The 14,994-nt window shown below is 41.0% G+C and overlaps 1 protein-coding gene and 1 pseudogene across 6 annotated transcripts in view; one reads left to right on the top strand and one right to left on the bottom strand.

Annotated features, from left to right (window-relative positions):
- Positions 1-14,994, bottom strand: part of TULP4 (TUB like protein 4) — a 273,493-nt gene that overhangs the window by 192,935 nt on the left and 65,564 nt on the right. For 5 of the 6 annotated variants that reach the window (XM_063707985.1, XM_063707986.1, XM_031012088.3 and 2 more), the window contains one exon: positions 3,460-5,647. In XM_063707985.1, coding sequence (XP_063564055.1) covers positions 3,460-3,711 — 252 coding nt within the window. In that variant the 5' untranslated portion in view covers positions 3,712-5,647. Of the gene's footprint in view, positions 1-3,459; positions 5,648-7,217; positions 7,344-14,994 lie in introns of those variants that run through there. The other variant, XM_055390998.2, reaches the window with a different exon arrangement.
- LOC115934996 (signal recognition particle subunit SRP72-like) overlaps positions 14,342-14,994 on the top strand; it is a 61,120-nt pseudogene continuing 60,467 nt past the window's right edge.

Below are 14,994 nucleotides of genomic sequence, written 5' to 3'. Positions count from 1 at the left end.
GTGATTCCTCAAGGATCTAGAACTAGAAATACCATTTGATCCAGCCATCCCATTACTGGGTATATACCCAAAATCATGCTACTATAAAGACACATGCACACATATGTTTATTGCGGCACTATTCACAACAGCAAAAACTTGGAACCAACCGAAATGTCCATCAGTGATAGACTGGATTAAGAAAATGTGGCACATATACACCATGGAATACTATGCAGCCATAAAAAAGGATGAGTTCATGTCCTTTGCAGGGACATGAATGAAGCTGGAAACCATCATTCTCAGCAAACTATCACAAGCACAGAAAACCAAACACAGCATGTTCTCACTCATAGGTGGGAACTGAACAATGAGAACACTTGGATACAGGGCGGGGAACATCACACATGGGGGCCTGTCGTGGGGTGGGGGGCAGGGGGAGGAATAGCATTAGAAGAAATACCTAATGTAAATGATGAGTTAATGGGTGCAGCAAAACAACATGGCACATGTATACCTATGTAACAAACCTGCATGTTGTGCACAGGTACCCTTCAAAAAAAACCAAAAAAGTAAAAATGCAATGTGGAAAAATCATGCAAAACAGTTTCAGTAGTGAGACAGCCAGACCACTGTCTGTGAATTGGAATCTTCTCTTTTGTGGTAGGCAGAATTCTAAAACCACACCCCCTGGTGTGCACACCCAGTGTAATCCCCTCCCCAGGAGTGGAGGTGAGCATGGCCGGCTCAGGGGTGCCATTTTTCAGACATGGAAAGTCAGAAAGATTTGAAGTTACAGCAGATACTCTCCTTCTGGCCTTGAAGAAGCAAACTGCATGCTGTGGAGAGGGCCACATGACTGGGACTAGTGAGGGCCTCTAAGACCGGAGGTCCTCAGTCCTACAACCACAAGGAACTGATTTCTGCCAACAACCTGAATGAGCCTGGAAGAAGGCCCTGAGCCTCAGAGGAGCTAGCAGTCCTGGCTGGTACCACGTTTCCCAGCCTGGGAGACCTAAGCAGAGGCCCCAGACATACCATAACAGGGCTCCAGAACTACAGAACTGTGAGACTAAAAATGGGTAACGTTTTAAGCCACCAAGTTTGGGGTGATTTGTTACATAAGAATAAAAAAAAAATTTGAAGAGTATCCACTTCAAAGGTACAGGTATGTGTGTGTGTTGAGGGGGGATAATGTGTGCATGCCTGTATGTATATGCCCAATATATTATTTGTAAAACATAATTTCTTGCATATAACCACTGTTTTTAATGGAAAAAGTTCAAATTCAAAAGAAGCTTCTTCATAAATTAAACTCAGTGGAAAAATGAATCTCAAAATACTCTTGGCCTTACAACTAAAACTTTCATACATTGATGATGAGGTGTAAATAGTACAACCACTTTGGAAAACAGGTAATTTCTACTAAACCTAAACACATGCAACGCTATGACTTAGAAATTCCACCTTCTGAATGCACAGGTCCATACAAAGACACGCACACAAACGTTCATAGCAGCATTAGTCACAACAGCCAAAAACTGGAAGCAATCCAAATACCCAGAACAGGAGAAGAAAAACACCAGGTATCTTCCTTCAGTGGAAAATTCACATCAGTTAAAAAGAACAAACTAATAATATACACAACAGGGATGAATCTCACAGACATCATGTTGAGTGAAAGAAGCCAGACACAGAGAGTATGTAATGAAGGATTCCATTTCCATTAAGCGGTGACAGAAGTCAGAATATGAGTTACTTCTCAGGAGGGGCGTGCTAGGATCTGAATGTTTCCATCCCCACAAAATCCAATGTTGAAACCTAATCCCCATGTGGTGGTATCAAGAGGTGGGGCCTTTGGGAGGTGATCAGGTCTTGAGGGCTCTGCCCTCATAAATGGGATTCCTACCCTTGTAAGATAGGCCCAAGGAAGCTCCCTTGCCCCTTCCACCATGTGAGGACACAGGAACGAGGTGCCATTTATGGAGGAGAGAGCCCTCACCAGACACTGAAACTGCTAACATCTTGATCTTGGACTTCCCAGTCTTCAGAACTGTGAGCAATAAATTTCTGTTGTTTATGGATTACCCAGTCTAAGATATTTTGTTTCAGCAGCAGGAATGGATTAAGACAGAATGTAAAATCTGGGAAGGAGCACCAAGTACCTGTAACTGGTGCTGGAAATGCTCTATATTTTGATATTGTTGGCGCTTACATGGGTGACTGCATATAAAAATAATTGAGAGTTAAGTTTAGTGCACTTTACTGAATGTTTATATTGCTATGATCTCAATGTTTGTGTGCCCCCAAAATTTGTATGGTGAATCTCCCTAGGTGATGGTAATAAGAGGTAGGGTCTTTATAGGAGGTGATTAAGTCATGAGAATGGAGCCCTCATGTATGGGATTAATGGCCTCACAAAAGAGGCCTCAGAGACACTCTCATCCTCTTTCCACCAAGAAGAAATCAAAAACTCTACCATACTAGCCCCGGATCTTGAGATTTTCAGCCTCCCGAACTGTGAGAAATAAATTTCTACTGTTTATAAGCCACCCTGTCTATATTTTGTTATAGTAGCACAAATGGACTAAGACCTATACTTGAAAAATATTCCTGCTCCTTTACAATAGCTATTTAATAACCATTTAATGACATTTTTAAGATGCCTGAAATAGTCATGGATTCCTCATTTTAAAAATACCCAAATAAGCTAGTGAAGAGTAAAACATGAATATTGCGAAGGTGCTATACAAGCAAAACTTTGCAAGAAATTATCAATCACGCTCTTCTTTAAAACACAATGCCTAACACTTAAGTATTGCTCAATAAATGTTGGTTGCATGAATTTCATAATCCCACTGCTAGAAGCCCAGAGGAATCTACATGTACAAATATATGGCATAATAGCCTCAATATAATATACCCTATACATGTGAAAAACTATGGTTTTTGTCCGTTAACTACTTCTTTACCTCCAAGTACGAAAACATACAAGCCAAGTGTTAAGCCATCACCAAAGGAACGTAGATGTTAACTGTGCAAGGTAAAGGCAGCACCACTTTCATTTTTCACACTGTCAGTGGGATATCAGGGGTGGGGGTAACTCTTTGCCATGTAGACTTGGAGCACGGAAAGTTGGTTAGGATCATCTAATTTAACCCCCCACCCTGGTTAGAAAGCGCCCCGGCCTTCCTACTGCTGGGCGTCTTCCCACTGCCTGGACCCTCTAAGAGAGACACTGCAGGGAGAAGACGGCAGGGGTGCCAGGGACAACTGACCCACTTGGGGAGGGGCAGCCTACTGTGAACTATGTCCATCTTAGCATCTTTTCTGCCAGAGAATAAGAGACAGAACTCACAGCATGGGAAGTCTCACTTGGCAGCAAGTCTATGAAACTGAAATGAAGGAAGTTTCAAGTCCACAAGGGGCTCAAAAACACCACTGGAAGTGACCAAAAAGTGAAACAAAACCACAGCTCACCTCGCTATTGTGGCCCCGGAGGTTGAAATTTATCCTCTGTGGAGTACTCCTGTCCCTGCGACAGTGACTAGAGGTGAAAGTCACCCCAACCACTCCTCGCCCGTTGCCCGTGGCCAGCCAGCCTTCCTCATAGTAGCGTCTCCTGCACACAGGCTTCTCCTTCTCACTCTTAGGGACACGCCCCTTCCAGGACAGGCACAGGATGTTGGAGTCGCTGCAAAGCACAGGCCCATGTTCCACTGCTGCATACATACTTTCTTCAATGAACTGTTTTACTTAAAAAGTAATGTTAATACTGTGAAATTTAAACCAGTTTCTTTCATTGGTGTATGTGTTTTTGTGGTTGGCTTGCGTTGCTTTTTTCCCCCTTTAATTAAGACTGACCTGAATCTAATTAGAAGGTCAGTATTTTATAAAGTTCCACCGAATGCATAGTGAAAAAATTCCTCTATAAAAGATGATGGCAGTCTTCTAAGAAAAGGTAATGCTTAAAAAAACATGGGGTCCATTTTTATTTTCAAGTTCTCAGAGGAAGAACGTGCTGATCCTTTGGAGAAAGAGCATCGTTAATTAAGTGGTGATCAAGAAACGGTTTTCTTCTTTTTACTCCACTTGGTTATTCTCATTCAGCCTGAGATTCCAGTTTAGTGTAATATGATTCCAGAGACAAAGGGTTGCAAATACATAGATTTCAAGTAACTTAAGGCTTTAAGAATCCCTCTAGCTCGAATTTTTCTCTTCAAAAGTTTGGATGCAGAGACAGAATACACAGGATCATCTTCCTTCTGAAGCCACCCTCTAGCATGTTTCCTGAACTAGACAAATTTCTGCTGCTAAAGCTGAAAAAGATTGCATAAAGGGAAAAAAAGGCACACAAACCGTGCAAAACAGACCAGAGTTTGTGCAGACAAGAGTCCAAATTTTAGGAAGAAAAACAGACTCTCTCCTTGTTGTTTCAGAACCAGAAACTTTCCACCTCAAAGCTTGGCCCTGTGTCCCCGGGGAACGCAGGGCTCCATCGGACTACTCCTCCACCAGCCGGCGCACCCCTCAGTGCCATAGAGGCTAGAAAGAAGGTCCCTTCACTCAAGAGGCAGAATGTTCCAGTGGTGAGTCTTAAATCCTCTTGCTGACAAAACAGAGCCACGCCGCAAGATTTTGTTTCTTTTGCTCGTCTCCCTTCTCGCTCCCCCAGTTAGCACTCCCCTTTTCTGCTCCTAAAGATCTTTTTCCATCTTGATGAAAAAAGCTAATCTTAGAATTAAGTCCATCAGGTAATCTTCTCATACGCAAGTCTTCTTGGACTTGACAGGGAAGTTAATCCCTTAAAACAAAAGCAGAAGCCAGAGTCAGATTCCCCCAGCTGTCTCCCTAGAGAGTGATCGTGTTTTGCTGATGGGTGCTTTCCTGTTCACATTCAGAGACTGTCTCCAAACACCACACCACTAGTCCAGAAAAAAGAAAGCTTTGCTTGGATTTTCCTTGATATTTATTTAATAATTATTGGTTTCGATTGCTATTTTACAATATTATCCTATAGATGCAGGAAAAAAAGGGGGAAATAATAAATTAAAATTTATCAAATACAGTTAATTAAGATAGGCAAAGGAATCAGTTCATTATTCAAACTTGTCCCATCATACTTGAACTTGCTTTCCTCTAGCCATAACCACAGTAAGAGTTACTTTTCAGTCTAGAATTTTAATCCGTCCAAATCACCAAACCCACTGAAAAATAAAGTGCAACAAACACTGTGTGAGCCGCTGCAATGTTTGAAATCACACTTCTTTCTCAGTCACCTTCTCACTTAGTTCCTTCTTTAAACTGGAGAATATTTTTGTGGTTTAATCTGCGCAAATTTTTTTTTCTTCTTTTTGCAGACTTTCTTTACCCGTGCAGACCATATGGAAAATTGGCCATTAGTGATGTATTTCTCTCCCCGGGCTCCTGTGCCCAGTGGTGTCAAGTTGCTCCATCTGATTCTTAAATTAATTTTCATCAGTTGTAAAACTCTCAAGTGTGCACAAGAATGAGCCTGTCTTCCTGTGTGAATGTGTAAGTACAGAAAGAAGGTTTTAAATGCACATAGACACACACTCTTCAACTGCCATACGAAGCGTCTGCTTCCCCAGTCATTTCAGGAACCATCAGATTATTCACGGCTGGGAGGCCCTGGAGTCTTACAAATCTGTTTAAAAAAAAAAAAAAAAGATATAAAATGTAAAAACTTTAAAACACTGAAAAATAAAAGTTTTAAGAATAATTGCTGAAACTGAAATGAGAGACCCATCTTTACACTTACATCAAATGGAGCTACTGACTGCACTGAATGGTAAAATCCAATAGTGAAAGGATACACCTCACCAGACTCAAGACAACACACAACAAATGAGAGTTCTGCCTGTCACTGATCGTTGTATTCAATTTGTCAGCAGCTGGGCACATCTGAATGAAATCATAACTGCCATTCTTCCACACTGAACTGTACTTTCTAAGACTCTGAACTCCAAATGTGAGACTCTACCCCTCCAGAGACCATGGTCGCTGTTTAAGCAGGCATCCTCAAAAAGGAGACTGAAATGACTCAGGCAAGTTATCTGGATTGATTTTTTCACGATTAATAAAAGATATTCCCTCAAGACACAAAGCAGTAAGGGCCTTTAAAACTCATCTGTCCCTGATGGCTGGCAGGTCTCGGAGCAAAGCGCAGCTGTTTTCTAAGCTTTTAAGTGGTCTACCAGCAATAAAGTTCTAGAGAATCTCTCTCTAGCAAATCCATTCCATCTTCTTCCTACTGCCTGAAGTCCAGGCTGCATCACATCCTCTACAAACACACGAACACTCTGTCCCTAACTTACTCATCCTCCCCGCCCTCCAGCCCCGCCAGTCCTTCCAGAAAGCAGAGTGGCCTTTCTCAAATTCAGCAGACTCTCTCAGTCCCCTGGGGCAGCTGAAGCAGCCCAGCCCCACCCCACAGGAACTGGACACTGCAAGGGAAGGGAAGGGCCCAGGTGTTCGCATTTCTAACAAGCTCCCAAGAGATGCTAATGCTGCTGGTCAGGGAACCAGGCTTTGAGAACTACTGGCCTGTAGCATCAAGTCCCAGCAAAAGACCCTACTTTCATCATAATACTAGGACATAATTTGCCTTCTTCCGTGTTCACATGTGTATCCATGGTGCAAAATCAACAGTGGGTCAAACTGCAAGCTCTTTAACACTAATCAAGGTAGAGGTACCAACTGCACCAGTAGTCATATATTTAAAAAAAGAAAGAAAAAAAAAAGCCAGCCTCACTTAAGAACATCTTTGATACGGCAGTAAAAATTATTAATTTTATTAAATATCAGCCCTTGAGTACATGGTTTTTAATATCCTTGTGTCCCAAAATAGTAGGTACACATAAAGTACTTCTGTGGACTACTGAAGCATCATGGTAGTCCCAGGAAAAAGCATGTATTATACAGTTTAAGTTGCAAAATGAACTGCTTGCTTTTTTCATGGAATACCATGTGACATGGTTTGAATGTTTGCCCCTCCAAATCTCATGCTGAAACGTAACCCCCAGTGTTAGAGGTGGGGCCTGGTGGGAGGTGTTTGGATCATGGGGGCAGTCCCTCATGAATGTCTTGGTGCTGTCTTCTGACAGTGAGTGAACTCTCACGATACCTGGTTGTTTAAAAGAATGTAGCACCAGGAGTTCGAGACCAGCCTGGCCAACATGGTGAAACCCTGTCTCTACTAAAAATACAAAAATTACCTGAGCATGGTGGTGGGCACCTGTAATCCCAACTACTCAGGAGGCTGAGGCAGAAGAATTGCTTGAAACCGGAAGGCAGAGGTTGCAGTGAGCCAAGATCGCACCACTGCACTCCAGCCTGGGCGAAAGAGAAAAACTCCGTCTCAAAAAAAAAAAAGTGTAGCACCTCCCACCTCTCTTGCTGCTCCCGCTCTAGCTATGTGACACGCTAGTTCCTTGTCACCTTCTGCCATGTTTGTAAGCTTCCTGAGGCCTCACCAGAAGCAGATGCCAGCACCATGCTTCCTGTAAAGCCTGCAGAGCCATGAGCCAATTAAAACAATTTTCTTTATAAATTACCCAGTCTCAGGTATTCCTTATAGTAATGCAAATGGGCTAATACCCCAAGTTTACTAAAAAGTATGAATGACAAATTATGGTTGTTCCAGCTGGGATATTTGGCCGACATTTTCTTGAACATGAACAAAGTAAGCCTGCCACTTTAAGGAAAACAACTAACAGAATTTGTTGTTGAAAATAAAAACTGAGCTTTCAAGTTAAATTTAGATGTTTGCGAAAATCAGCACTCATCACTGTGAGCTTGCGAGCTCCCCATGTAACTGGGGGTGATGTTAATAAATGTGAATTTTTGTATTTTTATCCCATATTTCATTATATATCAATATTTGGAAGACTCACATACTTGGTAAACCAATATTTTCCAAATGACCAACAAAGATGATAGAACTTATACTTGAGTAAAAGATCCATTCAAGGTACAAGACTTTGGGTGGCCGAGGCGGGGGTCACCAGAGGTTAGGAGTTCGAGACCGGGCTGGCCAACATGGTGAAACCCCATCTCTACTAAAAAATACAAAAATTAGCTGGGTGTGGTGGTAGGTGCCCGCAGTCCCAGCTACTCGGGAGGCTGAGGCACGACAATCAATTGAACCCAGGAGGCGGAGGTTGCAGTGAGCCGACATCACACCACCGCACTCTAGTCTGGGTGACAGTGAGACTCCGTCTCAAAAACAAAACAAAACAAAAAAAGTGCAAAGAAGACAAATGAATTTTAATGTAACCAAGGATGAAAAATTCACTGATATATTTCATTCAAATTCTATATTGCAACTAACCTTTGAGAAACTACCACTTGTTGAATTTTAGTGTGGTTATCAAAGAAAAATATCCATGATTATCTGAAGACTATTAAAATCCTCCTTTTTTTTTCCAATTATATATGTGTGTGAGGCTGAATTTTCTTCATATACTTCAACAAAAATGACATATTGCAAGATTAAATGTAGAAGCAAATATGAGAACCTAGCCATCTTTAAGTAAGCCAGACATTAGATATTGCTGCCAAAATATAAAACAATACACTCTTATTATTAAATGTTTTAGTTTTAGGACAAGCAGTTGTTTTCATAAAAATATATAACTTATTTAATGGGTTTATGTTTTTAATAAATTAGGGAATATTTTTTAATTTATCGGTTTTATTTTATTTTTTTGAGACACAGCCTCACTTTGTCGCCCAGGCTGGAGTACAGTGGTGTGATCACAGCTCACTGCAGCCTCAAATTCACGGGCTCAAAAAAATCCTCCCACCTCAGCCTCCTGAGTAGCTAGGACCACAGGTGCACACCACCACATCCAGTTAACTTTTGTATTGTGTGTAGAGACAGGGTTTCGCCATATTAGCCAGGCTGGTCTCGAACTCCGAGGCTCAAGTGATCCACCCCTGCTCAGCCTCCCGAAGTAGCTGGGATTACAGGTGTCAGCCACTGCACCCAGCCAGTTTTAATTTTTAATATGGTAAATATCAACAGATAACCATAAAAACAAAAGTTCCTTTGGACCTTCAATAATTTTTATGAATATAAAGGAGCCCTGAAACAAAAAAGTTCAAAAATCACAGACATATACTAACTCTCTAAAATGTAAATCTATCTATCTTTCCTTCTTTCTTTATTTTGAAAAGGGGTCTCACTCTCACCCAGACTGCAGTGCAGTGGCGCAATCTTGGCTCACTGCAACCTCCCTTGAACTAGGCTCAAGCAATCCTTCCACCTCAGACTCTTTGAGGAGCTGGGACTACAGGCGCATGCCGCTATGCCCGGCTAACTTTTTGTACTTTTTGAAGAGACAGGGTTTCCCAATGTTGCCCAGGTTAATCTCGAAAACTCCTGGGCACAAGTGATCTGCCTGCCTCAGCCTCCCAAAGTACTGGGATTAAAGGCATGAGCTACAGCACCCAGCCAAATGTAAATCTTAAATAACTATTTTATTAAGGTATATAGGATAAATTTCCACAGTAAAAGCACAGTGTTCCATTTCACATATACTGTTAAGGTTTTTAACCAAACTTTAAAAATATCTTTAAAATCATAAAATGCCATATATGCTAGACAAATATGGCAGTTTTTTTAATTCCACTTTATTATGATTCAAAATGCAAAATGGATACAAAAATCTAACAACAAAAAAGAACAATCAAAGCATCCGAATTCCTGAAAGGCTGGTGCCAATTTTATCAATACCGTTAACAAAAATGAGTGGTGTTGGGCATTTCACTTCCTTTCTTTCTACCTTTTCTCATAAAGATGAGAAAACGAGAATGGTAACTAAACTGATTAAGTTTCCAAGGAATGATAAGAATATTGTCAAATCAACACTAGTAAGGGGGGTTGGTATAAAACGATTAAAAAGCAACTATCAGATTGAAAGCAGAAACTTGAACAGATATTTGTATGCCAGTGTTCATGGCGGCATGATTCACAGTAGCCAAAAGGTGAAACCAATATAAATTACTTTTTTTTTTTTTGAGACAGGGTTTCCCTCTGTCTTTCAGGCTGGAGTGCAGAGACGTGATCACAACTCACTGCAGCCTTGAACTCCTAGGCTCAAGCTATACTCCCACCTCAGCCTCCCAAATAGCTGAGACTACAGGTGCATACCACCAGGCTAGCTAATTTTTTTTTTTTTAATTTTTGGTACAGACAGGGTCTTATTATATTGCCCAGGCTGGTCTCAAACTCCCGGGCTCAAGCAATCTTCCCACCTCAGCCTCCCAAAGGGCTGGAATTACAGGTGTGAGCCACCACACCCAGCAACAACCCAAATGTCCACTGATGGATGAACGGGTAAACAAAATGTGGTATATGTACACACACACACACAAACACACACACACGCACACACAATGAAATATCATTCAGCCTTAAAAAGGAGAGTAATTCTGGTACATGCTACCAGACGGATGAACTCTGAGGACATTATGCTAGGTGAAATAAGCCAGTCACAAAATGACCAATACCTTATGACTCCAGTGATATGAGGGACCAAGAGTAGATAGTAGTAGGATTCATAGAAACAGTAAGTAGAAGGGTGAGTGCCAGGGGCTGAGGGGAGGGGAAATAAAGAGTTAGTGTTTAATGGGTATAGAGTTTTAGTTTTGTAAGATGAAAAGAGTTCTGGAGGCAAATGGTTGCAAAATAATGTGAATGTACTTTAATACCACTGAACTGTACACTTTAAAAATGGTAAAAATGGGCTGGGCACAGTGGCTCACACCCATAATAACAACACATTGGGAGGCTGAGGCAGGAGGATGGCTTGAACATAGGAGTTTCAGACCAGCATGGACAATATAGCAAGACCCCGTCGTTACAAAAAATAAAAAAATCAGCCAGACATGGAGATGCACACCTGTAGTCCCAGCTACTTGGAAGGCTGAGGTGGGAGGATTGCTTGAGCCCGGGAACTCAAGGCTGCAGTAGGCCATGATCACACCACTGTACTTCAGCCTGGCTGACAGAGTAAGACCCCATCTCATAAAAAAAAAAAAAAAAATGGTAAAATTGGTAAATTTAATGGTATATATATTTCCCCTCAATTTTAAAAATGAGATAAGTTGGTTACAAAGCAACTATTCATATAAAGTCTTTCAATAACAGATTGAAAGTAAATATTACTCTGCTTGTCATTATGATGTTTTTTACCCTGAACACTGTAACACAGGCCCAAGGGCAATCCTGGGTGTTTTCATTAAGAATAAATAATGCTGACCTCCACAGATACTATTAGAAACAAACCTGTTTCTAATAATTACAGCTTATTTTCAGAACATTCCTGTATATCAGTACAAAACCCATACCTGCTTTTAGGATATTAGAATCTCAAACCAAAGAATACATGTGTCTAATTGAATTAATGACCTGCTAGGGTTCTAGATGCCAGTAATGAAACACATAAGATGCTTCCCACTCTAGCTTCCATACGATCCAGTTCTAATGGCAAAGAAGGAGCCCCAGAACTTGCTTGGAAAGTTCAACCTAGGGACAGGATGGTGTATCAGGTATGTTAGATACCCATAGATGAATCAACCAATAAATCTTCATTAAACAGCTATTAATATTATTAATATTATACACAAGGCCCCTGTGCTGTGTTCTCTCCCTCTCTTGTCCCCAATTAGATATTCTACTTTCTAACTTATTTTCACTACCATTTATTTTGTGTTATCTGATTCCTATTTTCCACCAATACAGATAAAATTTACCATCGGGAGTGGAGAGGTAAAAAAGCATTTTTGGTTTGTTTTGTTTTCTAAATCGTTTGAATTAACGTTAGAGACTGGAGATAAATTAGGGAAGATATTTTCCACTTGCACAATTTTAACAGAAACATATTCATTACAAGTTGTAAGAACGCAACCACTCTGGAAAATAGTTTGGTATTACTAGTATTACTGAAGACGTGAATACCCTACAAATAGCATTCCCACTCCTGAGTGTGTGCACCAGAACACATTCTCTGTGAGTGCTCAAGGGGAGGTAGATATAAGGTATTCACAGCAGCAGGGTTTACATCAGCTCCAAACTGAAAACAACACAGACCCTTACCAGTAGTTCTGCTTTTGCCCTTTGCCTTGTGATCTTTGTTGGACCCTTATCAGTAGTTCTGCTTTTGCCCTTTGTCGTGTTCCCTCAGAGGCATGTGATCTTTATTAGACCCTTATTAGTAGTTATGCTTTTTACCCTTTGAAGCATGTGATCTTTGTACCTACTCCCTGTTCTTACAACCCCTCCCCTTTTGAAATCCTTAATAAAAACTTGCTGGTTTGAGGCTCAAGGGGGCATCACGGTCCTACCGACATGTGATGTCACGCCCAGCGGCCCAGCTGTAAAATTCCTCTCTTTATACTGCTGTCTTTATTTCTCAGCCGGCCAACACTTACGGAAAATAGAAAGAACCTACGTTGAAATTCCTGTTTCCACTCTGGCTGGTGAGTCAACTGCTCAATTACTTTTACTACCTAATATTGTTTTAAACAAAGGAGATAAGACACGGGGCCCTAGGATGGGCTCTGACAGTGAAAAAGCCGCTTATTGGATTAATGTAATTTCTGAACAACAGCCCACCTGCACCATACGCATTCAAGGAAAAAAGTTTAAGGGTCTACTAGATACTGGGTCTGATGTTTCTATTATTTCCTCTAATTTATGGCCTTCCTCCTGGCGTAAACATCCCACTAACATAGAACTAGCAGGGATTGGAAAAGCTGATGAAGTTCACCAGAGCACATTTATCTTGCCTTGCACTGGCCCTGAGGGTCAAAAGGGTAAAATTCAGCCTTATATCATGCCAATCTCCACTAATATTTGGGGTAGAGATTTGCTGACACAATGGGGGGGGGGGGCTGAAATTAATATTCCACATAACTCTTACAGTGCTCCCAGTCAACATATAATGGAAAACATGGGGTTTGTTCCCGGACTCGGTCTCGGTCCAAGACATGAAGGAATTACTAAACCTCTTCAAGTTACTGTAGAAGAGGGCTGGTTTAGGTCATCCTTTTCAATGACAGCCACTGCTATGCCTCCCTACAATGAAAATCTGAAACACCTGTTTGGATTGAGCAGTGGCCGCTCTCTCAAGAAAAACTGGAGGCTTTAACTCAATTGGTTGCTAAACAGTTACAACTTGGAAATGTGGAACCTTCTCTCTCCCCCTGGAAGTCTCCTGTGTTTCTAGTAAAAAAGAAATCAGGCAAGTGGAGGATGGTAACTGATTTAAGGGCCATTAATGCTGTAATTAAACCCATGGGAGCTGTCCAACCCAGCATGCCTGCCCCTGCTTTAATACCTGAGAATTGGCCTCTCATAGTTATTGATCTTAAAGACTATTTCTTTCAGATTGCTTTACATAAATCGAATTGTGAAAAATTTGCTTTTACTGTACCATCTATCAATAATCAGGAGCCTGCAGCTCGTTATCAATGGAAAGTACTTCCTCAGGGAGTGCTGAATAGCCCTACCATCTGCCAGCTTTATGTTGGACAGGTGCTTTCACTAGTTTGAGCTCAATTTCCCCAGACCTATATTCTTCATTATATTGATGATATATTAATCGCTGCCCCCACTGATAAAGAATTGACTGTTAACAATTTTTGAGCCATTGTGTTACAGAGGCTGGATTACACATCGCTCAGGATAAAATTCAACAGACCACTCCTGTTCAATATTTAGGAATGGTGTTCGATAAAGAATATATTCAACCTCAAAAGGTTCAGATTAGGAGATTCTTTGAAAACCTTAAATGATTCCAAAAACTTTTAGATAACATTAATTATTTAAGACCTACTTTAGGCATTTCAACATACGCGCCGTCTAACTTGTTTTCTAGGCTGTGTGGAGATTCCAATCTCTGCAGTCCCAGGACTTTCACCCCTGAGGCTTCACTAGAACTGGAATTCATGGAGGAAAGAATCCAAACTGCCCAGTTGTCTAGGGTACAGCCGTCTCAGCCTTTTCAGCTTCTGGTTTTCGCTTCATTGCACTCCCCTACTGGGCTAATAGTTCAACATAATGACTTAGCGGATTGGTGTTTTCTTCCTCATTCTGTGTCAAAAACTTTGTCTGTTTATCTGGACCAAATGGCCACCCTAATTGGACAAGCTCGGTGTAGAATACTTAAATTTTCCAGATTTGGTCCGAATTTAATTGTGGTTCCTTTAAATCAACTTGAAGTTCAGGCCACTTTTCAACATTCCATACTGTGGCAAATTCACTTGGCTGATTTTATCGGTGTTGTTGACAATCATTATCCAAAAAAAAAAAAAACTGTTTGATTTTATAAAAATGACTTCTTGGGTGGTCCCTCGATTGACCAAAGATCAGCCCATTCCTGAGGCCATTACAGTGTTCACTGATGGCTCCAGTAACGGAAATGCTGGTTATGTGGGTCCTACAGACAAGCTTATTTCTAACCCTTATACCTCTGCTCAAAAGGTAGAGTTAATTGCTGTAATTATTGCCTTACAGGATTTCCCCAAACCTTTAAATATTGTCTCTGATTCTGCTTATGTTGTACATGCCACTAAAAATATAGAAACCGCTACTATCAAACATATTGGTAATTCTGAATTGGCTTCTTTATTTTCAAGGTTACAACAGGCAGTTCACCAACGTAGACACCCTTTCTATATTACACATATTAGATCTCATACCACTCTACTGGGACCCATGTCTGCTGGTAACAATAAGGTTGACTGGTCTCTTTTGCAATCCGAGAAGCTCAGGAGTTCCATAATCTCACTCATGTCAATGCTGCTGGATTAAAAGATAAATTTGCTCTCACCTGGAAGGAGGCTAAGCTTATTGTCCACCACTGCCCTCAGTGCCAAGTTTTTATACTTCCAAATCAGGAACCTGGCATTAATCCCAGAGACCTAACTCCTAATGATTTATGGCAAATGGATGTGACTCATGTTAGCTCCTTTGGCAGAATTTCA

This window comes from Gorilla gorilla, chromosome 5 (genome assembly GCF_029281585.2).
Source record: "Gorilla gorilla gorilla isolate KB3781 chromosome 5, NHGRI_mGorGor1-v2.1_pri, whole genome shotgun sequence".
Taxonomy (NCBI): domain Eukaryota; kingdom Metazoa; phylum Chordata; class Mammalia; order Primates; family Hominidae; genus Gorilla; species Gorilla gorilla.
The sequence above is the reverse complement of the archived record's forward strand: the minus strand, read 5'-3'. Positions and strand labels throughout refer to the sequence as shown.